The sequence below is a fragment of the Ursus arctos genome, unplaced genomic scaffold (assembly GCF_023065955.2).
Source record: "Ursus arctos isolate Adak ecotype North America unplaced genomic scaffold, UrsArc2.0 scaffold_24, whole genome shotgun sequence".
NCBI classification, from domain to species: Eukaryota; Metazoa; Chordata; class Mammalia; order Carnivora; family Ursidae; genus Ursus; species Ursus arctos.
In genome coordinates, this window is record NW_026622919.1 from 31,519,797 (window position 1) to 31,547,159 (window position 27,363).

Below are 27,363 nucleotides of genomic sequence, written 5' to 3' on the forward strand. Positions count from 1 at the left end.
TCTACAGCTGTCAGGAGCATCTAATGAGATCTTGTGTGTGAGCCATAAAGCACTATACAAGTAAGTTATTAACATGAATGTCATGGTAGGTATTTGGTAAAGACTGTGAAAGCTAGTAGATCGTTTTTTTAAAGATTTATTTATTTCAGGGGCACCTGGGTGGCCCAGATGGTTGGGCATCTGCCTTCAGCTCAGGTCGTGATCTCCAGGTCCTGGGTTCAAGCTGCATGTCAGGCTCCCAGCTCAGTGGGGAGTCTGCTTCTGCCTCTCCCCCTGCCTCTCTCCTTGCTTGTGCTCTCTCTCAAATGAATAAACAAAGTCTTTTTAAAAAATGAAAAAAAAAAATGAAGATTCATTTCAGAGAGAGAGCATGTGCTGGGGGGGGGGTGGCGAGGGAGCGGGAGAGAGAGAATCTTAAGCAGAATTCCTGCTAAGCGTGGAGCCTGATGTGGGGCTCAATCTCATGACCCTGAGATCATGACCCGAGACAAAACAAGAGTCAGACATTTAACCGATTGAGCCACCCTGGTGCCCCAATAATTAAATTTTTTTTAAAAAGCAAGTGATCAGAAGTTCTTTGCTGGTCTGGCAAAAGATAGATTTGAGGATGGGATGGGTGTCTCAGACTTTCAGCAAAATTCCCTAAATAATATTTTTTTCAGCAGAGCTTTTGGTAGATGATAGTGAGTCCAGGAAGCCATCAAGTTAGAAAAGTTCGTATTGACTTTTTGGTTGTATTGCTGAATAGTTAGGTGTGGCCCAGTATAGTATGAACAGCCTAGAGGCATGTCAATATCATATTAGTATCACAGGAAAAGCAATGGAGTGTTTTACTCTCAGAGATATACTCTGAGGACCTAGCATGCTTGACTCTTCACCTTGTGGGGTGATTCTTCAAGGGAAACACTCACCTACCTTCCCAGGCCTTTCAGGCTTATCTAAGGCTCTGGTAAGGGACAAGTTACTTACAACCAGCATTTATATTCTTTCTACTTCCACTCACCTTCTTCTCTTACAATTCCCCTTACTTCTCTGTTAAAGCTAGTTGCAGCGGGGGCGGGGGGGGGGCTTCTTTTCTGGTTGTCATTCTGGGACAGTTGTTTTTCTAGGCTTCAGCTCTGACATCATTAAAATTACATTTGGCTATGGCTATGTGATACCACTCGCAAGGTCAATTCCAGTTTTAAAAATTCCATTAAGAAGGAGTTGAAGAGTAAAAAAACTGCTGTATCATTTTTATACCACGAGATGGAGTGATACCCTTGACAATGACATTCAACAAACCAACCAGCCCAGATAGAGTGTTACCAAAAATAAATGTGGAATTGAAAGTTATTCTGGATTCTTGGATCTCAGCTCATGTTATCAGTTGCAAAGAAGGGTATGCTGTTGTAGCTGTAACTGCTTGCTGATTGACGTCTCTACCTGAAGTTCCATTCTGAGGTCAATAAATCCAAAAGAAAACGCAACCTAACTACTCAGTTACCTCCCAGCGCCTTACCTGACCAATCTGTGGACCCCAGCTCCTCAGTGCATCTCCCATTTTTCGCTTCTATTCTGATTCCTTAGTCACCACCAGGCCCTGCAGTACAGCCTCCTAGCTGGACTTCCAACCCTTAACTTCCAATCCATTCTGCCCCTATAGCCAGGAAACATCCTCTACCACTTTGTTCTAGCCACAGCTGGGTAACTTGAGACCATCTCTTCCCCTCCCTGGGCCTCAGTTTCCTCATCTGTAAAAGACAAGTTTGGGCTGAGCCATCTCCGAAGTTCTATTTCACTCTAGGATTCACATTTCTATTGGAGAGCTCAGGCAGAGGAAACAGTCATGCCTCCATGTTAACAAGAGATGGCGCTCCATCACCAGCAAAATAGCTTGGACTCCACCACAGCCTTCCTGAAAAGCCTCTGCTGTTATCAAAGGCAAAAATGTCCAAACCCCTTAGCTTCTACTGTTCCTGCACACATAGCCAAAGTGCTCAATCCCATTCTGAACCATTTAAAGTTCTCCCATCATCTAGACTCTTCTGTCCACTTAACCAACATTCAACTGAGCACTTACTATGCAGCAGGCCCTGAGTGGACAAGGAACATGCAGAGTCCCTGGCCTCCCAGAGGTCACCCTCTGGTGGGGCAGACACACTTGGCTGCGGAGGGCTGGAATACGCAAAGTGCTGTGGGGTCCAAGGCTTCAGTACAGGCTTCATGGGTGTGGTGGGTGCTTGTGCCTGAGGTGAGTTTGAAAGGATAAACAGGCGAGTGCCAACTATTCCAGGCGCAGGGAGCAGCACCCAGAAATGGCCAAGACTGAAAGCGGCTTCAGATGCCCAGCAGGGAGTGGGAAGCAACAAGGCTGGCACTGTGGGCAGAGCCCCACCTTGGATGGCTTCCATACCCTGCAAAGTGCCTGGACTTAATCTTGTAGGCAACGAGGTTGAAACTGGAACTAAGCATGGACCAGATCTCAGGCTGAGCAGCTTGACTGGAGATAGTACTCACATGGAGAACTGCTGCAGTCACATCCTAACTGCTCCCCTGCCCCTCTCTTGTCCCCTCTCAGCCCCTTCTTTACATGCAGGAGCCACAGGAACCTTCTTAGCCTGTCAATCATCCATAACACCATCTTGCTCAAAAAAAAAAAAGGAAAAAAAAAGCCCTTCATGTCACCCTGGTGTTCTTAGGGTAAAAAATTCAAACTCTTCACCAAGGCCCATGGGGGCCAAATACAACCAAGCCCCCTGACTCTCCTCCGCAGGCAGAAGGACTAGGGGCATACGCAGTCTGGGAAGTGAGTCTTTCTGTTTCATTCATTCAAAAAACATATGTTGAGCACTTACTATGTGAAGGCCTGTTTTAGGCATTTGAGATACAGCAGTGGATAAAACAGAAATCCCTGCCCTCACAGAGCTTTTCACATGGTGAGAAAAATACATGACAGAGTAGACGAGGAGCAATGACCAGTGAGAGACTCTGAAACAAAGCCTCAGTGACTGGGGAGTAGGTGGGTGCAGGGCTGAGCAAGAGGTCTGCCCAATGGCTGAAGCTTCACAGCGGAGCAGAACCAACAACGGGCTAAAGGCCCAGAGCTGTGGAAGGCAACAAGGAAGCACAGGAGAGATCCTCTGCCTTCCAGAGCCCAGGGACAGGAGATGGGAGGTACCCCCAACTCTCAGGAGGACTTTGACTCCTGCCAAACAGGAAATGAAGCCCACCCACCAACCCTCGAATGAGGGCATTGTTTTTGTCTCTGTCCCCTCACTGCGCTGAGCCCCTCAAGGGGAGGAAATGCCCTTAGTGCCTACCCAACCAACTACCTGGCCCAGGAGTAGGAGGAGTGACCGATTGTGAGGCTCATCAGCAGCCATCACCTTCTCTCTCCTTCCAGGATGCACAGCTATGACACATTTCCCAGCCTCCCTGCAGTGAGGAGGGGACTACAAAGCGGGAAGCAATGATACAGCCACTTCAGGCTGGCCCCTAAATACCATGTGCCCCTCCAGGCTCTCTCTTCACTGAGCAGCAACACAGAGAACACAGTGGGGGACTGAGGCTTGGGGACACCAGAACTATAGATGGGAGGAACCTGGAACACAGTGGGTGCCCCCCTCCAAAACACACACGACACTGCAATGTGAGTGAGAAACACACCTTACTTGTGTTAAACCACTGAAAATTTTGAAGTAGATAGAGGATTTACACATATTGGCTAATAGGGGCCCTTGCTTGTTAAACGTTTATTAAAATGAGAATGTCCTGAGCAGAAGTAACTTCCCCAAAGTCCCTCTAACCTTGGCAGATAGGGCAAGACATTTGGGAAACCTCTTTCCCCAACGATGAACAATTCAGCCCACCAATGAGGCCTGCCCAGACAAGATTCTTTCTCTACAACACCCACCTTTCCATCATATATTCCAGGTTGGTTAGCCTTGCTTCCCCTGTGGAGACGATGTGGACGGCGTAGGAGCTGAGGGAGCGGTGGATAAACCCCCGGGAATGCAAGTATCTCAGGGCGTCGGAAATCTGGAGCAGCAGGTGCACGATCACCTCCATGTGCAGCACGGGGAACTGGGAGCGCTGGAATCAGGGGATAAAACTGCCAGGACAGGGACTGGGCCCTGGATGCTGCAGAATGCTTTGCAGTTTCCAAAGCCTTTTCAGCTGATCCTCAGAGCTACCTAGAGTCCCCATTTTACAAACGGGGAACCTAAAGCTCAGGGAGCTGACTGGCCTCAAGTCCCACTGACCCAGGGCCCTCCGGCTCCAAAGCTGGACTCCTCTCCCTGAACTGAGCCACTTCACACCACAAAAAACGGGCAGAATGTTCTCAAAACCTGGTATGTGTTTCCAGGGTGGGCTCACCACCACCATACCGCCACCAATGAACCTGCCCTGCACCCTGCACCCCGCCCCATTCAAGCCTGTGCTGCTTGGGAGAGCCTGGAAGCTTAAAGGACCAGTCCAGCCCCGGCCCCAGTGAGATGACTGATCCTAAGAGGAAAGAAATTCACTCACATCAATGTATCTGGCTGATTAAAGTCACATTGGTCTCTCCCCAGAGAAATGGCGTTCTTTTGAAAAAGAACTTATTATTGAAGTATGGTTGACATACAATGTTGCATTAGTTTCATGTGTACAACACAGTAATTCAACAATTCTAGATGTTATATAATGCTCACCACAGTAAGTGTAGTCACCACCTGTCACCATACACTATTACTGACTACATTCCCTACGCTATACTTTTCATCCCCATGATTTATTTTATAACTGTTAAGCTTGTACCTCTTAATTCCCTTCATTTTGCCCATTTCCCACCTTAAGCCCCTCCGGCAACCACGAGTTTGGTGTCTATATTGTAAGTCTGGTTTTGGTTGGTTGGTTGGTTGTTTTTTTAGTTTCCACATACAAGTGAAATGATATATTTGTCTTTCTCTGTCTGACTTATTTCTTTTTTTAAGATTTTATTTATTTACCAGAGAGAGAGAGAGGGAGAGCACAAGTAGGCAGAGAGGCAGGCAGAGGGAGAGGGAGAAGCAGGCTCCCCGCTGAGCAGGGAGCCCAACGTGGGGCGGGATCCCAGGACCCAGGGGTCATGACCTAAGCCGGAGGCAGACGCTTAACCAACTGAGCCACCCAGGCACCCCTGTCTGACTTACTTCACTTAGCATAATATCCTCTCTAGGTCCATCCACATTGTTGAAAATGGCAAGACCTCATTCTTTTCTTTTATGGCTGAATAATATTCCATATGTGAGATATATATCTCACATTATAATAATCTCATGTTATACATATGTACATACATATATCATATATATTATACACACATATATACATGTCATATATATTATATAAACATATATATACACACATACATATATATATATATCTCTCTCACATCTTCTTTACCCATTCATCTATTCATGGATACTTAGGTTGCTTCCATATCTTGGCTTCTTGGCTATTATAAATAATGCTGCAATAAATATAGGGGTGCATATGTCTTTTTGAACTGGTATTTTCATTTTCTCTTTTTTTTCTTAAGATTTTATTTATGTATTTGAGAGAGAGAGAGAGCACGAGCAGGCAGAGGGGCAGAGGGAGAAGCAGATTCCCTGCTGAGCAGGGAGCCTGACATTGGGCTCTATCCCAGGACCCTGAGATCATGACCTGAGGTAAAGGCAGACGCTTGACCGACTGAGCCACACAGGTGTCCCGGTATTTTCATTTTCTTTGCATAAAAACCTAGTAGTGGAATTGCTAAATCATATAGTTATTCTATTTTTAATTTTTTGAGAAATCTCCTAGTATTTTCCAGTGGTTGCAGCAATTTACATGCCCACCAACAGTGTACAAGGGTTCCTTTTTCTCCACATCCTCGCCAATTTTTGTCATTCTGATTCTAGCCATTCTGACCGGTATGAGGTGAGATCTCACTATAGTTTTGATTTGCATTTCCCTAATGATGAGTGATGTTGAACATCTTCTCATGTGTCTGTTTGCCATCTGTATGTCTTCTGTGGAAAAATGTCTATTCAGGTCCTCTGTCCATTTTGATGGGATTATTTGGCTTTTTTTGTAGCCAGCTGTATAAGTCTTTTATGTATTTTGAATATTAACTCCTTATCAGATATTTCATTTGTAAATATCTTCTTCCATTTAGTCGGTTGCCTTTTTGTTTTGTTGATGGTTTCCCTGGCTGCACAAAAGCTTTTTATTTTGGTGTAGTTCCAATAGTTTATTTTTGCTTTTGTTTCCCTTGCCTGTGGAGACATATCCTTAAATATGTTGCTAAAGCCCATATCCAAGAGATTACTGCCTGTGATTTCTTTTAGGAGTTTGATGGTTTCAAGGCTCACATTTAGGTCTGTAAACCATTCTGAGTTTATTTTTGTGTATGCTGTTAACAAAGTGGTCCAACTTCATTCTCTGCATGTGGCTGTCCAATGTTCCCAACATCTGATAAAGAGACTCTCTTTTCCCTACTGTATGTTCCTGCTTCCTGTATTGCACATTAACTGACCACGTAAGCGTGGTTTTATTTCTGGGCTCTCTATCCTGTTCCCCAGAGAAATGGCATTTTAAGGTAATGCCTTCACCAAATGACAAGAGAGGAGAGGGGAGGGGAGGGAAGGAGAAATGACACTGCAGGAAGTCCTCAGGCAGGAGGAATAGCTAGCCATTTTGGGGAAGGGCCCGTCCTGGAGGGTCTCTTCTCATTCCTGCCCAGGGTCTTGAGAACAAAGTCATGGAGGAAGAAAAGCAAATGCTCCAGGACCTCTCTGAAGCCACATCTCAACCCAAAGCACACTTCCTAGGGAGTCTGTGGGCCCTGGAAGATGTTCCCACAAGGAAATTTGAAAAGCGAGAGGGAGTGGTACAGGTCTGTATATAAACAAACCTCTCTGTACAGCAAAGGTCCTGAAAGGCCCAAGTGAAAATACAGGGAATTAAAGCCAGGGGTTGGTGCATCTGGGTGACTCAGTTGGTTAAGCAACTGCCTTTGGCTCAGGTCAATGCAGCGGAGCCTGCTTCTCCCGCTCCTTCTGCCTGCCACTCCCCATGCTTGTGCACGTGTACTCTCTCTCTTTGTCAAGTAAATAGATAAAATCTGTAAAAAATAAATAAATAAAACAAGCAAGCAAGCCAGGGGCTGCTTGATTACAGTTAGCTAGAAATGCATCTGTTTGTTTTCTGGGTCTGTTGAGCTCTTAGAGTTCTGATGAAAAAACAGGACAGACAACAATAAAATCACACTAATTCCAAACAGGTGCTTATCAGCCTTAAATGGTGCATATGCAGCCCTAGAAAGTAAAGAATAACGAGGTTTATCTTCCCCGCATACATAAATGGAAACTTCACTGCTGGGGTAGGGGTGAGAGGGCAGTAGGGAGAAGTGGGGAGGGCAGCAAGAGAAAATCCTCAGAAACAGCCATTTACCCGTTCATGGAGGACACCGAACAGTGTGCCGACAGTGATGCGCTCATACACAAGGCGGGTCTTCTCTAGGTCCTGGGACAGGCACACGGCCATCAGCTGCAGCAGGTGGGGGTGCCGGAGCTTGCTACAAAACAAAAGCAGCTTCAGATGCAGAGAGAGAAGGAAGACATGAGGAAAAAATGGGTACTTTCCTTCCTTCTAGGCTCTTTGAACACATTCTACACAAACACCATTTGTACATTATGTCTTTCTAAGAAAACAGGATGGGTGGGGGTATGGGGGTGGGGGAATCTATGGTCTCTCACTGATCGGACCCTGAAGGCTCAGAGTCACCAGTAACAACGACAATGTCACCATGAGCTACTGATCACGGCACTTTACACACGTCATCCACATCCTAGCAACCACCTGTAAGAAATATATCATTATACTCATTTTTGAGATAAAGAAACCAAGGTCAGGGAGATGTGAGGAACTTGCCCAAGGTCACACATCCCTCAGTCTCATGTCAAAGTCCACATTGTGTACATGTGCCCGTCCAGCTTCCTTGGGTCCTTTACGCTGACTTCCCCTTGCAGGGTCTGAGTGGCATACTCAAGGAACTGGGTCCATTCACTCAGCAGTCCTGGAGTGAAACCATGAACCAAGATCCTGCCTCAGCAAGAGCTGAAGGGCTAACCCTGGAGCCAAAGGAAACCTAGGGTACTAAGGTACACCCAAGTGCATGTTCTCAATGGCAGAGACTCAGTTCCTCAGTTGTGTGGATCCCATGCACAGCCATGGTCTATGAAGCAGGTCTACGAAGATGTCCTGATGGGTACAAGGCCATAAAGGGGAAGGGCCTTGGGGGGTTGCCGGACAGAGGCTGGACCATCAGAGACATAGGTTATGGGAAGTCAATCAGCTAACAGAATTAAGCCCTTCACCACCACCATCCCCACCTCTCAGGCTATCCATTAATTCCCCCTTCTCTCTCTTGGTAGCCCTTGGCAGTCAAATGAACCCATTCCAACAGGCAAGAAATACTGCGGCTGAGGGGGGCTGGTCTCCACACCCCAGGGACAGTATTGTATAGCCCTGAACCTGGGTCTGTAAAGAGACCTGGACTGTAATGCACCAGGCCCCTGGACTTCCTTCTCACCTGCTGTGTTCCTGCTCCGCAATTAACAGGTCAGCCAGCCTAAGTTTGCTGCAGTGAGGGTGGGTGGGGAGATTCAGCTCCTTCACCGTGACCCTGCTCCCATTCCACACCAAGCTACAAGGACAGGAGAAAGTGTGAGCAGCAGGGAATGAGCAGCTCTCCCAGCCAAAGACCAGAGAAGCAGTGTTACATAGAATCTATAAAGCACCCCCCACCCTGCACCCTTGAGTCCTCCCTTCCCTCCCTCTCTCCTCCTATCCTTACCCCCATATCCTAAAGTTCCCGTGGGGAACTTAGTATAGGTGGTAAGAAGTCACTGAAGGATTCAAGGGAGAGAGTGACTCAATCAGGTCTGCATTTTAGAAAGACAACAGCACCAGCAGTGTGGGGAATGGTAGGAAGGGGTGTCAGAGAATGGGGGGCTGGCTAGGAGGCCAGTCTGGGTGAGGGTTACTGATGACTTGGACAAAGACCACAGCAGTAGGACAGAGAGGAGGGAGGATCTGGCTACAAATCTGTGGCACAGGCAGGAAACAAGGGCTGTATCTGCAGGAGGCACAGGGCCTCAGGAGGCTGGCAGAGGCCTTTTTGGAAGAGTGTTTCTTTGAGGCAGGGAAGAAGCATCCAGGTTCAAGGAGGGCAAGAGACCTTGGCCAGGACAACTCTCAGGACCTGCAGGGGCCAGGTCTCTGAGGACTGAGAACACCCCAGGGACCTTTGTCATAGCCAGATCCCCTTACTGTTGCCCCTGCTGCAGTTGGCTGCTGAGAGCTGCAGCTGATGCCGGTTCCGGCTTCCATGGACCTCAATCAATAGCCTCTGGCCTACATCAGAGGCCAGACATCACTACTAAGCTGCCTCAAACTCTCTAGAAAACAGAGAGGTTAGAACAGCATCATGAGTAATCTTTTAGAGGAGGCGTTCTCAATGGGGTGGAGGTGGAGGGGGTGGAATCTGGCAATGTCTGTAATACTCTGGTTGTCACAGTCACAACTGTGGGGAAAGGGGGTCAGTGGAAACTGCTACTGGCATCTAGGAGTAGAAACCAGAGATGATCTTAAACCTCCTACAATGCACAGGCTAGCCCCCAATGACAAAGGATACCAGCCAAAAACATTAATGGTGTCTGGGCTGAGAAACCCTAATTTAGACATCTGTTCTTCACGTTTCCTTGCATTGGAGGAGAAAGCCTCCACACACAAGGGAGTCACATGAAGCTCACCCTTCCTGCGGGACTACATCAGACCTCCCACAGGCCAGCTTCTGCTTACTTGGTCATGACCATGTATGGGCCACTGAAAAAAGAGAAGGTAGGCTCATCATCAGCTTGAATCACTTCCTTTTCTCCGATTACTGGGAGAGATCCTAGGTAGGCCAGCTGTGCTCCCCCTGTGAGATAAAACTGAAAGCAGAGCACAGCTTCAAATCAAGGGGAGGAAAAGAAAAATGCCCCAAGAATCTGGTCAGCCAGCTAAAAATAACAATAGCTGCTACTGACCAACTTGCTGAACTCCCTTATGCTCTGGACACTATTCTTTAATCCGTACTATCTTTAATCTGCCTAGAAACCCTGCAAGGTTTTAACAGTCTTTCTCTTTGACTAGTGAGGAAACCAAGGCTCATGAAAAGAGCTCAGACGCCTGTCTGAAGTACCAGGCTGAGGCTCAGGGGCCTCTTGTGGCCCCCACAAAACCCTGGCCCGCATGCGACCAAAGACAACGCTCCTTCTCCCCCCTCCCCAGCAAGGCTGCCTTGGCACAACCAATAGACGCAGGGCTAGAGACTAAACTGTCAGCAAGCAGCACCCAGACACCCAGCTAAATACCCAAATGTCTCTTTTTGATGGGCAGAACCAAGAACCCAAAAGATACTATTTTCCCTCAAAACATTTCTCAGTTCAAAATGTCAATTCCTTAGGGGCGCCTGGGTGGCGCAGTCGTTAAGCGTCTGCCTTCGGCTCAGGGCGTGATCCTGGCATTCTGGGATCGAGCCCCACATCAGGCTCCTCCACTAGGAGCCTGCTTCTTCCTCTCCCACTCCCCCTGCCTGTGTTCCCTCTCTCGCTGGCTGTCTCTCTCTGTCAAATAAATAAAATCTTTAAAAACAAAAAAAAACCCAAAATGTCAATTCCTTAAAGGCATTCCAACAAAAACTTATGGAGGGCAAGTCAATCACAAATAAGACCCGAGGGTGGGAGGGCGCCTGGCTGGCTCAGTCAGAAGAACCTGAGACTCTTCAGCTCTTGGACTCTTGATCTCCTGATCTCAGGCTCCTGAGTTCAAGCCCCACACTGGGTGCAGAATTACTTAAATAAATACATAAATAAACTTAAAAAAAAAAAAAACCTGCACAAATAAGACCCGGGCGTCAGTGTAGCTCTCTGCTTGTCTTCAAGGAGACAAGTCTGGGCCCTCACTGGGAATGAATTAAAGGATCATTTTCTAAATTCCCCAAATGTAGCCCAAGGTCAGTCAAGGGAACTTTCCGGGACTTTCTCCATTTTTCAGTAAGGACAAGAGCACTGAGGGGTCTCTGTCCTGCAGCAGTGGTAAAAGAAGAGAACTACTTCTCTGGAGAGGATAAGGAAGGAAGAGCTGCACAAAGTTGGGGTAAGGGCCCAGAGCCAGGTGGCTCTCCAGTTGGCCCCGAAAATGCTGGGTGTCCATGGCAACCTCTTACCTTCCCAAAGCCAAAGCTGTAGATATTTTGCGCAGAAATGACTCCAGCTTTAAGCAGTCGATTAGGAGAGCCATTAGGGTTTCTAGAAATAGTTTTAAATGGAAGAAAAGTTAAGAATTAACCACCCATATCCAGAGGAACAATGCCGAACCAAGCTATGAAAATATATAGTTCATTTTGTCTTGACTACTTGACTTTTTATGATGGAACTACAGGTGATATAATAGCCAGCCTGTGAGAGGGCCCTGTGATTTCTACCTCCTGGCAATTCTGCCTTTGTGAAACCCCTTACAGGTCAGATAGGGCAGACCTGTTAGCCCACTGGACACTGAAGAAATGACGGAGTGGTTGAATTCCAAGACTAGATCCATCAGGGCTTCTGTTCTGATGATGCTCTGATTACAGTGGCCAGCTTCCATGCTGTGAGGACACTCAAGCAGCCCTATGGAGAGGCCCAACACTCTCTCCCAATTTGCCAGCCATGTGAGAATGCCATCTTGGAACTGGATCTTCCAGTCCCAGTCAAACCTTCAGATGATAAAGCCCCACCTGACATCCTGACTACAACTTTGTAAGAAACCCTGAGTCAGATCCATACAGCTAAGCCATACCCTGAGTCCTGACCCAAAGAAATTGTATGAGATACAAGTGTTTATTGCCATTTGAAACTGCTAAGTTTGGGGGGGTTGGGGTCGATTCATTATACAGCAGTAGATAACGAATCCAGACGGTCAAAGCTGGAAAGAATCAAAACATATCTTATTCAACTTTTATGTTTACAGATGGGACAAACGAAGCCCAGAGAGGGGGAACCTGCTGGCCTGGGCTCACAGAGTAGCAGGAGGGACCAGACCCTGATGCTGCTCATTCCAGCCACTGCTCTTCCCACATACCACACCCAAACCACCACCTGCACACTGGGGCTCCCATTAACTGAAGGCGTCTTGAAGGGAGCGGCCTGTATTTCTTTCACTCCCAGAGGCTGACGCAGTGCCACGCATGCAGCAGGTGCTCAGTTAATGCTTTCTGATTCAGTAGTTTAGGCTCAGACTGAAGGACAAAATATTCTGCTACTGCTGGAGCCATGTTCCCTTCCTCAGCAAATGGCAAAGGAGCTGTGGGTGACAGAGTGTACCCATCCTCACCCCATGTGAGCTCTGTGAGGCTCCATGTGCCCACTTTTCATGAACAGAAGTAAATTCTTTACTTCTGCTTTCGGGAGTACTTTTAGGCTCTATCTCCTTGGCAACTCGGGCCAGGCTGTCCCTTCCGCACTTTAAGCTGCTGTGAGGTTTAAGTGAGGATCCGGGGGATAGCAACTGTTTTCATGCGCAGGGGAACAGATTCTGAGGTGGCAGCAAGGGCAGGCCTCCCCGCTGACGTGGCTCCCCCTTCCCACCTGGGGCCACCTGCCTGTGTGAGTGGCTCCTGGGGGGGGGGGTATTAGCGCTGTTTAAGCAGAGGAGCCCGCTGTTCCCCAGGAGGGACCCGGGCAACAACTGCACTCAGACCAACCACATCTCTTCCTCTTTTACCTAAATTCCTCAGGCCATGTCTATGTAAGCGAACTCAACTGGGTGGAGGGGAGAAAACAGACTCCTGTTATCTACCACCATAGAACCATGTGTTCTTCTCAACTGAGTGCTTTGCTTTGCTTTTCCCCCAACGAGGCTCTGTGTAAGCGCCTATCTGTGAGGAGTCTTATCTGACATGGCCCCACTCAGATCTGAGAGGCCAGTTCTCATCTCATGGACTCATGTGCTCTCTTTACGTTAAAAAAGCGGGCTGTGTGTACTTCCACTCTACTTTCCGTTAGGCGCTCTGCGGTCCAACCCCATAAAAAGAATAACGTTTCATCTAACTATAAAGTAGATGCTACATCAAGATTAGTAACTTAAGTTTTTTAAGTTTCTCAACACTTCACTTTGATTTTCCTTGACGCTGGCCCACCGTCCAACAGGCCGTGAACGGCTGGTAGTGAGTGAGACAAACACAGGGCTTGGCCTCTTGGTGTTGTGGAATTGTATAAAATTTCTGGACATGAAAGACTCCATTTTGAAGTTCCGTCTTCCTTCCTAACTAGTGAACTCCTGAACTGGGCCAGAAGCAGCAATGGTTTTACAAGCAGTTGCCCATAAAATTCAACAGAACAAATGGCATTTACTCCATAAAACTGTTGGTATGAACTTTAAGATAGAATAGTTAACGAATGCCTACCAAGAACAGTTTCATTTGATAGCACCAATAAAATAGAGAATAATCAAAAACAGTTCAAGCAGTTAGCACTGGTGAACAGGTTTTTTTCCCTCTTCTCTTCTTTATCTAAGTTATATAATTACCCTCTCCTTCTTTCTCATAAAAAAGGCTCATTTTCCTCACTTTTTGGTTGCTACCAGAATCTGTGCTCCGTGAACTGCAATTCTGAGACCCCTAAATAAAAGGCCTTTGTCTCTTGTTCAGTTTTACCTCCTTTTCTCAGTTGGCAGTGTTCAGTCTTATTAGAAACAGGGAAGAACATATGTAAATAAAATCACTGCAAACTGGGACAAGTCTCTCCAAACCCTGAACGAGGGAGCTCCATACAAGGGGGAGTGGCAGGGGCAAGCAAGGAGGGGCAGGAGTTGAACCCAGTAGGGCCTCCAAGGTCAGATAAGGGATTTGGGAGTTCATCCTGATAGCTATGGAGAATGCCCAAAAGGGTTTTTAGCAGAGTGGCACAGCTCGATTTCCATTTTTAAAAGGCTGTTCTAGATGCTGACCCACAAGAGTGGCAGCAGGAGGAGCAGTTAGGAGTAACTAGTCCTCGAGGGAATTAACTCATCTTTCCTGAAAAGCCAGTGATACACAGCTCATCGGAAGAAAACCAGGACTTGCTCAGGGAAGGACAGGAATGGGGAGCCCGTGAGGGTGTGACAAGTATAGCAACCCTGATTACAGAAAGTGATGCCATCAGACAAAATCAAAAGGGAAAGGATTCCGATCATAAAAACCCCAAGTCCATAAAGCCCTAAGAATTTAAAAGAGCTAGGTAGTTAAGCATGGAAAGAAGCCTGCGCCTGCCTCCTGCAGCTGTGATGGGGGCAGGGAGGCTGCCCACCCAGCGAGCAGCAGCTGTCTCACACCAGCTGGAAACAGACCGAGGAAGGTAAGCTAAGTCTTCGTGTTCTTTTGCAATCTTAAGAATAAAGGAGCATTCTTTCCATGGTTTGGGAGATGACACAGAAGCCAGCTGGCTACTCTGCTGAGGAGTTTTCTGCTGGGCTGCTCAGACCTGCAAAGTTCTTTCTTTGCTAAGCACTAACCACAGGGTGGTTCACACTAGAGCCTAGAACTCATTTCCCGCCCCCCCACTTCCTGCGTGGGGGCAGGGTGGCCGAAGGTGCTCTTCTGGCCACTTCTGCAGCGGCCACAACCTCTCTGTCAGAGTTCGCCGCTGAGAGTGGGCCAGATGCTGGATGGGACCAACGTGGAAGGAATCTTGGTGGCCCACACTGCAGGGCTCCTACAAGGAAGGCTGGGGTGATGCCAGATAGCCCACTCCGCTCAAGACAGCACTCACCCCTGTATGAGACCGCCAAACCGGGGTGGGCTGCAGATGAGCCGCTGAGGGGAGTCGATCTTCTTCAGGAGGTCATAGGAGAAACCCTGGATGATGGCCTGCATGTGCGAGGCACAGCGCTGCATGAACTCCACCATCTGCAACACACCATGAAGACGTTCAAAGCTGCAGAGAACTAAGAGCCACCCTGGCCTTCCGTGGACCTGGGCAGTCTGACCTGAATGATCTGAGGAGCCAGGAGCCCCTGACAGGGAAATCTCTGGAAAGAATAGTACCCAGGTGGTTTTTTACAGGTATGGAACGTTTCCAGGGAGGTGATTTGGCAATAATTTCCTCCAACTCCCTGGTTCCTCAAAAAGTTGAAAATAGAGCTACCCTACCACCTGGCAATTGTACTACTAGGGATTTACCCCAAAGATACAAATATTGTGATCCTAAGGGGCACAAGCACCCCAATGTTTATAGGAGCAATGTCCACAACAGCCAAACTATGGAAAGAGCCCAGATGTCCATTGACCAATGACTGGATAAAGATGTGGTATATATATACAATGGAATACTACTCAGCCATCAAAAAAAATGAAATCTTGGGGCGCCTGGGTAGCGCAGTCGTTAGGCGGCTGCCTTCGGCTCAGGGCGTGATCCTGGCATTCCAGGATCGAGTCCCACATCGGGCTCCTCTGCTGGGAGCCTGCTTCTTCCTCTCCCACTCCCCCTGCTTGTGTTCCCTCTCTCGCTGGCTGTCTCTCTCTGTCAAAATAAATAAATAAAATCTTAAAAAAAAAAAAAATGAAATCTTGCCATTTGCATCAACATGAATGGAACTAGAGGGTATTATGCTAAGCGAAGTAAGTCAACCAGAGAAAGACAACTATCATACGATCTCACTCATATGTGGAATTTAAGAAACAAAAGACAGGGGAAAATAAAACGACGAAATCAGAAAGGGAGATAAACCATAAGAAACTCTTAATCATAGGAAACAAACTGAGGGTTGCTGGAGGGGAGGAACTGAGGGATTGGGGTAACTGGGTAAGAGGGCACGTGATGTAATGAGCACTAGGTGTTATATAAGACTGATGAATCACTGAACTCGCCCTCTGAAACTAATAACACATGTAGAATCCAATCTACAATCCATATGTTCATTAATTGAATTTAAATAAATTTTTTAAAAAAGGAAAAAAAATTTCATCCAACTCCCTCCTTCAACAGATGAGGAAACTGAGGCAGAAGGAGCAAAATTACTTTACCAAGGCCAACAGCTAATGAGTTGGAGAACCAGAGGGAGGGAACAGAGGACTCTGCCCTTTTCCCTCCATGTGCTCAGTATCGGGTCTGCACTCTATGCTTTATATTTGTTATGTTATTTAGACCTCATCTGAACACATCACACCTGCCAGTGTGTGGCCTCAGCAAGTTACAAAATGTCAACAGGCCTCAGTTTCCCCATCTGTGAAATGGGGACAATAACAGTACCTACTGACAGAGTTACTGTGAAGATTAAATGACTTACTATTTAATTCAGAACATCTGATGTGTAGTAAGCGCTAGTTAAGGGTCAAAATTACAACTGTTCTCTCTCCTCACTGAATGGATGACCATTCAGACAACTAGAGTTGTCTGAGGTTTTATAGCTGGTTAACTTGCTTCAACCCAGGTCTCTATATTCAGCGCCAAAGGCAAGGCCACTGCAAGGCCTGTGCTGTCCCCAGGCTCAGCCCCTCCCTGCCCCCTGGGCCTCTGACTCCCAGCTCGGTCGGCCTTGGCTGCGGCTACAGAGTGGGCCCAGTCTTACCGCGGTGCTGCGCTCCTTCCCTGCCGTCAGGGCCCAGGTCTGAGGGTTTCGACCCTTCTCGTCATGGAGTCGAAGATCACCCCCTGCATCCAGCAGTTTGCTGAGGATCCACTGATTGCCTGAAAACGCTGCTGCATGAACAGGAGTGCTTCCATCAAAGCAGCGGCTGGAGGGGGAGGTGTTAGTATCAGTGTCCATAACACTCCTCCCTTCCACAGAGTGGGGCAGGGGGATTCAATGGCTGACACAAGGCTCCCTTTCTACAAAAGCACCCTTTGGGAGGAGGATTATAATACCATTTGTGAGGCTGTGCCAATAGGAGCTTTATAGACATCCCCTTTTTCCACCCTTACCTCTACCCTTCAAGGTGGTATCATGTTCCAATTAATAGATGAGGAAACAAAAGGGCAAAGCTGAGATTCATAGCCAGGTATGGGTCTGGTTCTAAATCTGGTGTTCCTTTTCCCATTGCCCCTTGATACTGGCTGCTCTGAAACAATTTCTTCATGTCTGTAGTGTCCTGGAGTCAGGGTGGTGAAGCACAGCCTAACCAGAGACATCTCTTTAATGTGAGGATGTCTCTATCTCCCAAACCCTACAGTAGAGGCCTGCAAAACCCTGGCACCAGCAATGTGATTAAGAATCTACAACTCAGGGGCGCCTGGGTGGCTCAGTGTTCAGCATCTGCCTTCTGCTCAGGGCGTGATCCTGGCGTTCTGGGATCGAGCCCTGTATCAGGCTCCTCCGCCGGGAGCCTGTTTCTTCCTCTCCCACTCCCCCTGCTTGTGTTCCCTCTCTCACTGGCTGTCTCTCTGTCAAATAAAGAAATAAAATCTTTTTAAAAATAAAAGAATCTACAACTCAGGGATGCCTGGATGGTTCAGTCGGTTAAGCATCTGCCTTCAGCTCAGGTCATGATCCCAGGGTCCTGGGATGGAGCCCCGCATAATGTCCTCCTAGAGGTTGAAACTAGAGGCCTGCAGAGTGACTTGGCAACCCAGAGGCATGTTTTATTTGGTCTATACAGTGTTTTAAAAAGGAATTTAAAATAATGGACATGGGGTACATGTGTGGCTCAGTAGGTTAAGCATGCAACTCTTAATCCCAGCTCAGGTCTTGATCTCAGGGTCGTGAGTTCAAGCCCTGTGTTGGGTTCCACACTAGGTGCACAGCCTACTTTAAAAAATATAAATAAATGGACAATATTTAACATTTCGAAGATTTCACGTTAAAAATTCGGATTTTCAGGGGCACCTGGGTGGCTCAGTCAGCTAAGCGTCTGCCTTCAGCTCAGGTCACGATCTCGGGGTCCTAGGATCAAGCCCCACGTCAAGCTCCCTGCTCTGTGGGCAGCCTGCTTCTCCCTCTCCCTCTGCTCATGTTCTCTCTCTCTCTTGCTCGCTCACTCTCTCTCTCTCAAATAAATAAATAAAATCTAAAAAAAAAAAAAAATTGGGATTTTCGACCTCTTGGAAATTTAGAAGATCTGGCCTTCCTGGCTCCCTTTCCTACCCAGGAGCAACAAATGCCTAACCCTTCTTAGAGATAGCCTGTGCCCACTGACTCCACTTGGTCCCGCAGGCATCTGACTTTGTGAGTTCGACACATTCCTGCCATCACAGCATTTCCTTTGAGCACTTGGTAATACAACCTCCGCCCCAGAAATTTCCCTTTTACCTTGATCAGGAAGATAAAATTTTAAGTCACATGAAAATGGTCCTATCACAAAATACAAAGCCAAGGGGTTTGCTTTCCCCTCTTTGACAATATCCTTTCCTACATTCCCCTGGAATCATGAGGACTTTTTTTTTTTTTAAGATTTTATTTTATTTATTTGACAGAGATAGAGACAGCCAGTGAGAGAGGGAACACAAGCAGGGGCAGTGGGAGAGGAAGAAGCAGGCCCCCAGCGGAGGAGCCTGATGTGGGGCTCGATCCCATAACGCCGGGATCACGCCCTGAGCTGAAGGCAGACACTTAACTGCTGTGCCACCCAGGCGCCCCCATGAGGACTTCTAAAAGAGAAAAGTCAAACTGAGTTCTTAAGGCCTGGGCTACCGGTCTCAGTTCTAATCATTAACACACCATTATAGGCCAGTCACTTAAATTTTTTGGGCCTCAGCTCCCTAACCTAGAATATTAAATGTTTGAATGATTTGATCTTTAAAGAGTCCAGCTCTCAGCCTCCACAAAACTGACATAATTGCAGATGACTGGAAAATGCTGCATTTTTGCTGAGAATTCCAGGGATTCCCGGTGTGGCCTCCTACAACACTGTTACCTGCAAACAGGTGAGCCAGCCCTTTCTTTCTGAGCTTTGAAATTAAACATTGATACTAGACAGGAGAGTGTATGTGAGTCTAGAAGGAAGCAGCAAAATGTTCACTGTATTAATTTATATCTGGGTTATAGAATTCTAATACCAATTCGTGTTTTTTCTTTATACTTTTGCAAGCTTCCAAGTTTTCTCCCACTAAGCAAGCACCCCTATAAAAAACAAAGAGCAAAAGAAAAAAAAAACCCAAAAATCTGACATCAATAGTTTTTCTTCTAAAAGTACATTAAACAGGGCCTCCTTGTGTAAGATGGGAATGCTATTTTATGACTTAAATGATCATATTCTGGAATTCCTGCAGAAATCAGCTGGAATCATATTAAGTGTTCAAAATCCGTTTCTGGTTCTGTCCAATACGAGCTGTAAAAGCACCTGCTGTCCCCTCCCTCTCGAGGAGGTGATTGTGAAGATCAAGTGAGCTGGTGCCTGGGAAAGCCCCAGGAAAAGCAAAAGTGCTACACTGTTCCATGTTAAAAGCTGGGCCAACTGTTAAACTCAGATTCTTTTGGCCACAATTACAAGGGCAACGCAAGTGATCCTGATAAAGTGATGCCAAGTATATTAATGAACTTGGTTGGTGGGTATGTTAAATTAAGTGAATCATTATATATATATATATATAATGTATATATATACATTATATGTAATTACAAATTATAACCTGGGATGGAAATATGTAAACTGTACTATTTAATAAATAACAGTCAAGTTCCCCTTATTTCACTGACCTAATAAAACTGCTCAGAAAACTTTATTAGCAGTTAAAAGTATGCTTCAACATAGCTATGCAACTGTATTTTATTGATATAAATTAGTAAAGCCTCTTTTAATATCTTCTCAAATTGTTTTCCAAATGTCCCAACTCATTTTAAAAAACATACTATTTTCTAGATAGCAATATTTTTATACTTACTGATTTGGATCCGATCCATAATCCACCAGAACGTCAACTAATTTCGTAAGGCCTAATAATGCTGCAACAAAAAGTGCAGTCTGGCCCAGGGAGTTAACTGCATCAACATAAATTCCTGCAAAGTAAATGCAAGGATCAAGTATCAGGAGACTTCCTAAGATAAAACTAAAGAAGTTCATACAGGAGACAACTAAAATTCCTTTCCACAATACTTTCATATATTAATAATAAATGTAAACTTTTCTCAAAAAGGAAAAAAAAGGCTTCATTAATCCCACAAACATAAAAGAACACAGATCATCAACTAAAACACAACCAACATTTATTTATCAAAAATATTTTTTACAAAACTTGCAAAAGAGTCGCCTGAGTCAGTGGGTTAAAGTCTGCCTTGTTTCTGCTCAGGTCCTGATTTCACTGTCTCTAACTCAACCCGCATTGGGCGCTCTGCTCAGCAAAGACACTATACTACTCATTCCTCAAAAAACAAAAACCATATAATAACTCACCAGTCACAATTTTTGTACACCAAAAAGTCATATAAACGCTACAAGAGTACAAATGGAAAAAAAACACCCCCAAAAAACACAATATCTACGGAAAAAAAAACACAAACACCCCCAAAAAACACTATCTACAGAAAAAAACACGATTCAAAAAAAAAAAACCACACACAAAAAAAAACACTCTGCAGCGAACGTTGTTACAACAAAATACACTACATAAAACACCTTAACCTTCTTGTTTACCGCATATAAAGAAAAACCACTCAGACTGCGTCCTCTCCCTCTCACTTCCCCCGAAGGAGAAGAAGAACGATCATCAATGGTAATTGACAGTTGCATAAGCAACATCAAGAACCAGCTTCACGCTCAGGAGAGAACACTGCGCCTCCTCCTCGTGGTTTCGGGTACTCTACACGTTCAGAGAAACTTCTCTAGTAACGAACTATAGAAATGATCCCTGAAAGTATAGTCTTAACTTTTTGCACCCCGACTTTCCGGAGTGGAAGAAACCCATATACATTACACTGATGGTGACTTTTTTCTTGTCACTATTTTTTACAAATGTAGACTAGAATGTGTTCTCCAAAAAACTGTTCCATTACCAAAGTTCGACAAAGCGTTTTTGCACATAATGCAAATGTAAGAAGACATGTCATGTTATCACTTTAATTAACATATGGCTGATAAACAGCCAATCGCACGACATTTTTCCCCACCCTCCCCGTTGCCCGGCAGTTCCGACTCGTCAGGGTTACGGGGACTGTTGACGACTACAAAGCGCGCCGGAACTCCAGGACGCGCCTCAGTTTAGACCGACAGCGGAAGAGAGGAATCCTTTCTCGCAAGAAAAACGGAAGTGGGTGATGAAACGGATGACGCAAAGACAGAGACTTTGTAAAGCACTCCCGGTTTTTAAACTCAATCCCGTGATCTGAATACTAGCCATATAAATGTTCTTTTGGATGTTTTTTTTAAACAAATCAAGATATTTTTATTTACATAAAAAGTGTGTTTAAACAAAACAATACATAATTCTGCTTAAAGCGTCAGGAGCTCTCAGCTCTTGGGCTAAAGACAAAACTCCACATAGCCTACCAGGCCGTCCATGGTCTGGCCCACACACCAGCTCTCCAGCCTTATCTGGCACCAAATTCCCTCTTGCTTCAGCCAAACTGAACTTCAGCCCTTTTGCTCACCATATTCCCTTCTGCCACAGAACCTTTGCACAAGCTGTTCCCTCAGGCAGGAATTCTCTCCCAATCTCTTCCCCAGCTTAACTGCAGTTCATCATTATGACATCTGTCCAAGTGTCATTGTCTCAGGGAACCCTTCCCTGACCTCCTTAACCAGACCCAACATCTTCTCTGTGTGATTATTTGACTTACGCCTGCTCTTTGCATGAGACTATGTTTCAGAAGGGCAGAGCCTATGAAATGACCTTGTATACCCACAATATCCCAAACACCTGGTACTAAATGAATGAATCCAATCAAAGGTGTCCAGTGCAGAGAACTGGGCAAGATAGGGGTCCTTAACATTGTAATCTGTCATTTTAAAGCCATGGGGGGAAACACGCCACAAAACATTCTACCTATTTAAAATAGACAGCTGAGGATGGGGTCCCGAGGCCCACTAACATCTTAAGGGGCAGGCTGAAAGGACAAAGCCAAAAAATAGGGAAAGAAGGAAACGAAAAGAGAGAAGGGGAAAACCTGGAACAAATGGGTCATAGTGACAAGGGAGATAAGAATTTTAAAAAGGGGGGCGCCTGGGTGGCACAGCGGTTAAGCGTCTGCCTTCGGCTCAGGGCGTGATCCCGGTGTTCTGGGTTCGAGCCCCACATCAGGCTCTTCCGCTATGAGCCTGCTTCTTCCTCTCCCACTCCCCCTGCTTGTGTTCCCTCTCTCGCTGGCTGTCACTATCTCTGTTAAATAAATAAAATCTTTAAAAAAATTTTTTCAAAAAGGAGGATCAGTCAACAGCATCAGACTGGAGAAATCCAAGAAGGGTCAGTGTTCTTGATGAGACCAGTGCTAGTGGGGTTCACATTTCTCACTGCTCAGTTCTCACTCTGTTACAAGTATTTGTGGCATGTCTTCTTCCCTACCAGACTGTGTCCCCTAACCTTCAGGGCAGAAACTGCCAAATTTATCTCTCTTCGGTGTCAGGTAAACTTACTTGACCTAAGCAAGCCTAAGAGTAGAGAAGAGCAGCAAAGAACAACGTGGGAGGACAATTCTCCATGGATGGCTCCTGTGTCTCCATGTCAGGAAAGTAAGGCACTAACTGCCCTGTGTTCTAGACTACATTTTGAAGATGTTTGTATACCAAACTTTGGAATATACACTATCTTCCGTTAGAGCAGAGGGAAGGCATACTTACTGTCCATTATAATAAAGATAATAACTTCTTCTGGAGCAAAGGATATATTGTCCGTCATAGAAGATAAGCTCAGGGTGCGTCTGCTGTAAAGCAACCCACCACATGTGCAGTGTTATATAGCTCTTTCCATGGCTCTGTAGAAATTAGTGCTTGAGGAAACAGCACCAAAAAAGCTAAAGTCTAACTACTGTTGTTGCTATGAGTAATAAACTATCCCTTAATTCTGTGACCCAGGAATCTCCTGTCTTCTGCCTGCCTCCATATACCTGAAGCAGGCTAACTTATAAAATCACAGATTATTCATAATTCTTGATAGGAAGGAACTACCATTTAGGGAAGCAGATTGGTTAATTCCTGGAGCTCATAAAGTAAAAAATTAAATCAACCAGGGCCTCCAAAGGCTTAAGGAAGCACTTAGGGAGGCAATGACCAACAATTCTTGAGAAGACACAGATGGCTGCAGAAAAAAATAGGTTGAAAACCACTGTCCCCACAATTTACATAACAGCCCTTTGGTGTTTTCCTAGTAGAAATCACTCATTCAACAAATATTTATTTCAGGCCAGCCCACTGTAGCCATGTTGTGAGCGATATAAAGGTGACCAAAATAAGTCCCCCAAGAAGTAACCAAAGGCAGCTTTGACATGGTACAAAGACTGACTAGAAAGGTTAAAAGACCTGGGTTCAAGTGTTGAAGTCCTAATGACAACCCTTTTTAGCCTGGAGCTTCCAGATGGGTCAGTCACTGGGCCTCCTAGGAAGCAAGATCTGATATTAATAATAACGACGTGTGCCAGGCACCATTCTAACGCAATCCTTACAACAGTACCGTGCAATAGGAGGAAGGTACTATTATCACTGTTTTATGGATGGAAAAACCTAGATTTAGAGAGGGTAGGCAATTTGCCAGAGATCACACAACAATCTGGCTCCAAAGTCCCTGCACTACAACATACTGTCTCTCTCCCATCCAAATTCCTCAGCCTTGCTGCTCAGAATTGCAGAAGGCTTTAGTCACTAAACAATGCTGTCCATGGCATTAAACACAAAGGGGAGATAAAGTATTAATTTCTGAGAGTAGGAAACCTAGATAGCTTTGGGAGAAAGTGGAATGATGGGGTGTAAAGGGAATGAGAGGCTAAATAATGTGTATATAGGAAGGATGGGTATTTCACCCTACTCTGCAATATTCAATAAACCAACAAAATGGTGCCTGAGTTGAAATAGTGGGGAAAAAAACTTCCTGTGATGCTTGAAAAAAATAAAAAATAAGAAAACATTCAGAACTGGAGAAGAGGTGGGAAAACAGACACTTTCCTAAATGCAGTTAGGAGTGTGAAGTGTTACAATGTTTTTGGAAAGCAATGTGGCAGTATCTATGAAAAGCTAGACCCAGAAATCCCACTTTGAATATTAAAAACCCATTACGTAGGGCGCCTGGGTGGCTCAGTCGGTTAAGCGTGGGCCTTTGGCTCAGGTCATGATCCCAGAGTCCTGGGATCAAGTTCTGCATCGGGCTCCCTGCTCAGTGGGGAGCCTGCTTCTCTCTCTGACTGCTCCTCCCCCTGCTTATAGTATGTGTGCTCTCTTGCTCTCGCTCTCGTAACTAACGAACTAACTAGCTAAATAAATAAAATCTTTTTTAAAAAGTAAATATTTTACTTTTAAGTAATCTCTACACCCAATGTGAGGTTTAAACCCACAACCCCAAGACCAGGAGTCTCATGCAATACTGACTGAGTCAGCCAGCCACCCCTTTTGGGAGTTTTTTTGATTACTGATTCAGCTTCTTTGCTGGTTATCAGTCTGTTCAAATTTTCTATTTCTTTCTGTTTCACTTTTGGTAGTTTATATGTTTCTAGGACTTTATCCTTTCTTTGAGGTTGTCCAATTTGTTGGCATACAGTTTTTCATAATAAGGTTCTCTTATAATTGTCTGCATTTCTGTGGTGTTGTTATTTCTTCTCTCTCATTTGTGATGTTACTTGAGTCCTTTCTCTTTTTTCTTGAAAAGTCTGACAAGAAGTTTATCCATCTTATTGATTTTTTTTTTCTTTTCTCAAAAAACCAGCTCCTGGAGATGCCTGCGTGGCTCAGTTGGTTAAGCATCTGCCTTCGGCTCAGGTCATGATCCCAAGGTCCTGGGATCGAGTCCCGCATCAGGCTCCCTGAGCAGGGAGCCTGCTTCTCCCTCTACCTGTTTCTGTCTTTGTCTTCTGCTCCCCCTGCTTGTGCTCTCTCTCTCTCTCTGACAAATAAATAAAATCTTAAAAAAACAAAAACAAAAAACCTAGCTCCTGGTTTCACTGATTTATTCTATTGTTTTTTTAGTTTCTATGTCATTTATTTCTACTCTAACCTTTATTATTTCCTTCTGTCTGCTGGTTTTCGGTTTTCTTTGTTCTTTTTCTAGCTCCTTTAGGTGTAAGGTTAGGTTGTTGATTTGAGATTTTTCTTGCTTCTTGAAACAGGCCTGTATTGCTAGCAGCTTCACTCTTAGAACCACTTTTGATGCATCCCAGATGTTTTGGACTTCTGTGGTTTCATTTTCATTTGTTTCGCCTTTTTTATTTCTTCTTGTATTTCCTGGTTGACCCATTCATTGTTTACTAGCTAATCAAAACAGTGTGGTACCGGCACAAACATAGTCACAGATCAATGGAACAGAATAGAAAACCAGGAACAAACCCACAACTATATGGTAAATTAATCTTCAACAAAGCAAGAAAGGATATCCAATGGGAAAAGGACAGTATCTTCAACAAATTGTATTGGGGAAACTGGACAGCAACATAGAAAAGAAAAAACTGGACCACTTTTTTTTTTAAGAGAGAGAGTGCACAAGCCAGAGCAGTGGGGGGGCAGGGGCGGAGAGAGGAAGAGGGAGAGAGAGAATCTTAAGCAGGTCCTACGCCCAGCGCAGAGCCCAACACAGGGTTTGATCTCATGGCCCTGAGATCATGACCTGAGCCAAAATCAAGAGTCCGACGCTTAACTGACTGAGCCACCCAGGCACCCATGGAATACTTTCTTAAACCATAGCAAAAATGAATTCAAAATGCATTACAGACCTAAATGTGAGACCTGAAACCGTAAAAATCCTAGAAGAGAGCACAGGCAGTAACCGCTTTGACATTAGCTGTAGCAACTTTTTTCTAGATATGTCTCCTGAGGCAAGGGAAACAAAAGCAAAAATAAACTTTTGGGACTTCATCAAAATAATAAAACTTCTGCATGGTGAAGGAAACAATCAAGAAAACTACAAGGCAACCTACAGAATGGGAGAAGATAGCTGCGAGTGACATATCTGATAAAGGGTTAGTAATCCAAAATATATAAAGAACTTACACAACTCAACACCCAAAACCCAAATAATCCAATTTAAAAATGGGCAGAAGACATGAATACACATTTTCCAAAGAAGACATCCAGATGGCCAACAGACACATGAAAAAATGTTCATCATTATCACTTACCAACAGGGAAATGCAAATCAAAACTACAATGAGATATCACCTCATACCTATCAGAATGGCTAAACTCAACAACACAAGAAACAACAGGTGTTGGTGAGGATGTGGAGAAAAAGGAACACTGTTGCACTGTTGGTGTTAACGTAAACTGGTACAGCCCTCTGGAAAACAGTATGGAGGTTCATCAAAAAGTTAAAAATGAATACCCTACAATCCAGCAATTGCTCTACTGGGTATCTACCCAAAGAATACAAAAACACTAATTCAAAGGGATACATGCACCCCTCTGTTTATAGCAGCATTATTCACCATAGCCAAGACATGGAAGCAGTCCAAGTATCCACTGATTGATGAATGGATAAAGAAGATGTAGCATATATGTATGTGTGTGTATATATATATATATATATATATATATATATATATATATACAAAGGAATGTTACTCAGCCATAAAAAAGAATGGAATCTTGCCATGTGCAACAACATGGATGGATCTAGAGGATACGATGCTAAGTGAAATAAGTAAGTCAAAGAAAGACAAACACCATATGATTTCACTCACATGTGGAATTTAAGAAACAAAACAAGCAAAGAGAAAAAAAGAGAGAGAGAAAGACAAAAACCAGACTCTTAACTAGAGAGGACACACTGGTGGTTAACAGGGGGGAGGTGGGTGGGGGTGGGTGAGACAGGTGATGCAGATGAAGGAATGCACTTGTGGTGATGAGCACAGGGAGATGTATGGAGCTGTTGAATCACTACTGTACACCTGAAACTAATATAACACTGTATGTGAACTAACTGGAATTAAAATAAAAATTTAAAAAAAAGATATTCAAATACAGTGTTTAGAGTGAGGAAGCTTACATTGTGGTAACACACAAGAAACTTTTTTTTTTCACATGAAACAAAGAGTGGAACAAAGCAATAAGCAATAAAATGATTGAACTGTCAAATCCACTGCCTAAAGTTTTGGCAATACAAAAGAACAAACAAATATTATGAAATTTTAAGGACTTAAAAACATGAGTGTCCAGGTTCAAAGACCCCACTAAGTACACATCACAATGGAGGTACACAGATCTATGCTGAAGCATTATCATGACATTTAAGACCAGGGATAAAGAGAAGAACA

The 27,363-nt window shown here is 45.0% G+C and overlaps 1 protein-coding gene and 1 non-coding gene across 3 annotated transcripts in view; both read right to left on the reverse strand.

Annotated features, from left to right (window-relative positions):
- Positions 1–27,363, reverse strand: part of TEX14 (testis expressed 14, intercellular bridge forming factor) — an 87,981-nt gene that overhangs the window by 39,603 nt on the left and 21,015 nt on the right. For both annotated transcript variants that reach the window (XM_048223806.2, XM_044390762.3), the window contains exons 2-9: positions 19,866–19,980; positions 16,618–16,783; positions 14,820–14,956; positions 11,261–11,342; positions 9,853–9,983; positions 8,582–8,695; positions 7,441–7,564; positions 3,896–4,074 (exon numbers count right to left, since the gene is read on the reverse strand). In XM_048223806.2, coding sequence (XP_048079763.1) covers positions 3,896–4,074; positions 7,441–7,564; positions 8,582–8,695; positions 9,853–9,983; positions 11,261–11,342; positions 14,820–14,956; positions 16,618–16,783; positions 19,866–19,980 — 1,048 coding nt within the window. The remainder of the gene's footprint in view (positions 1–3,895; positions 4,075–7,440; positions 7,565–8,581; positions 8,696–9,852; positions 9,984–11,260; positions 11,343–14,819; positions 14,957–16,617; positions 16,784–19,865; positions 19,981–27,363) is intronic.
- Positions 20,630–20,844, reverse strand: LOC113269200 (small nucleolar RNA U3). Its single transcript, XR_003321364.3, has one exon. It is a non-coding gene; the product is annotated as a small nucleolar RNA U3 (small nucleolar RNA).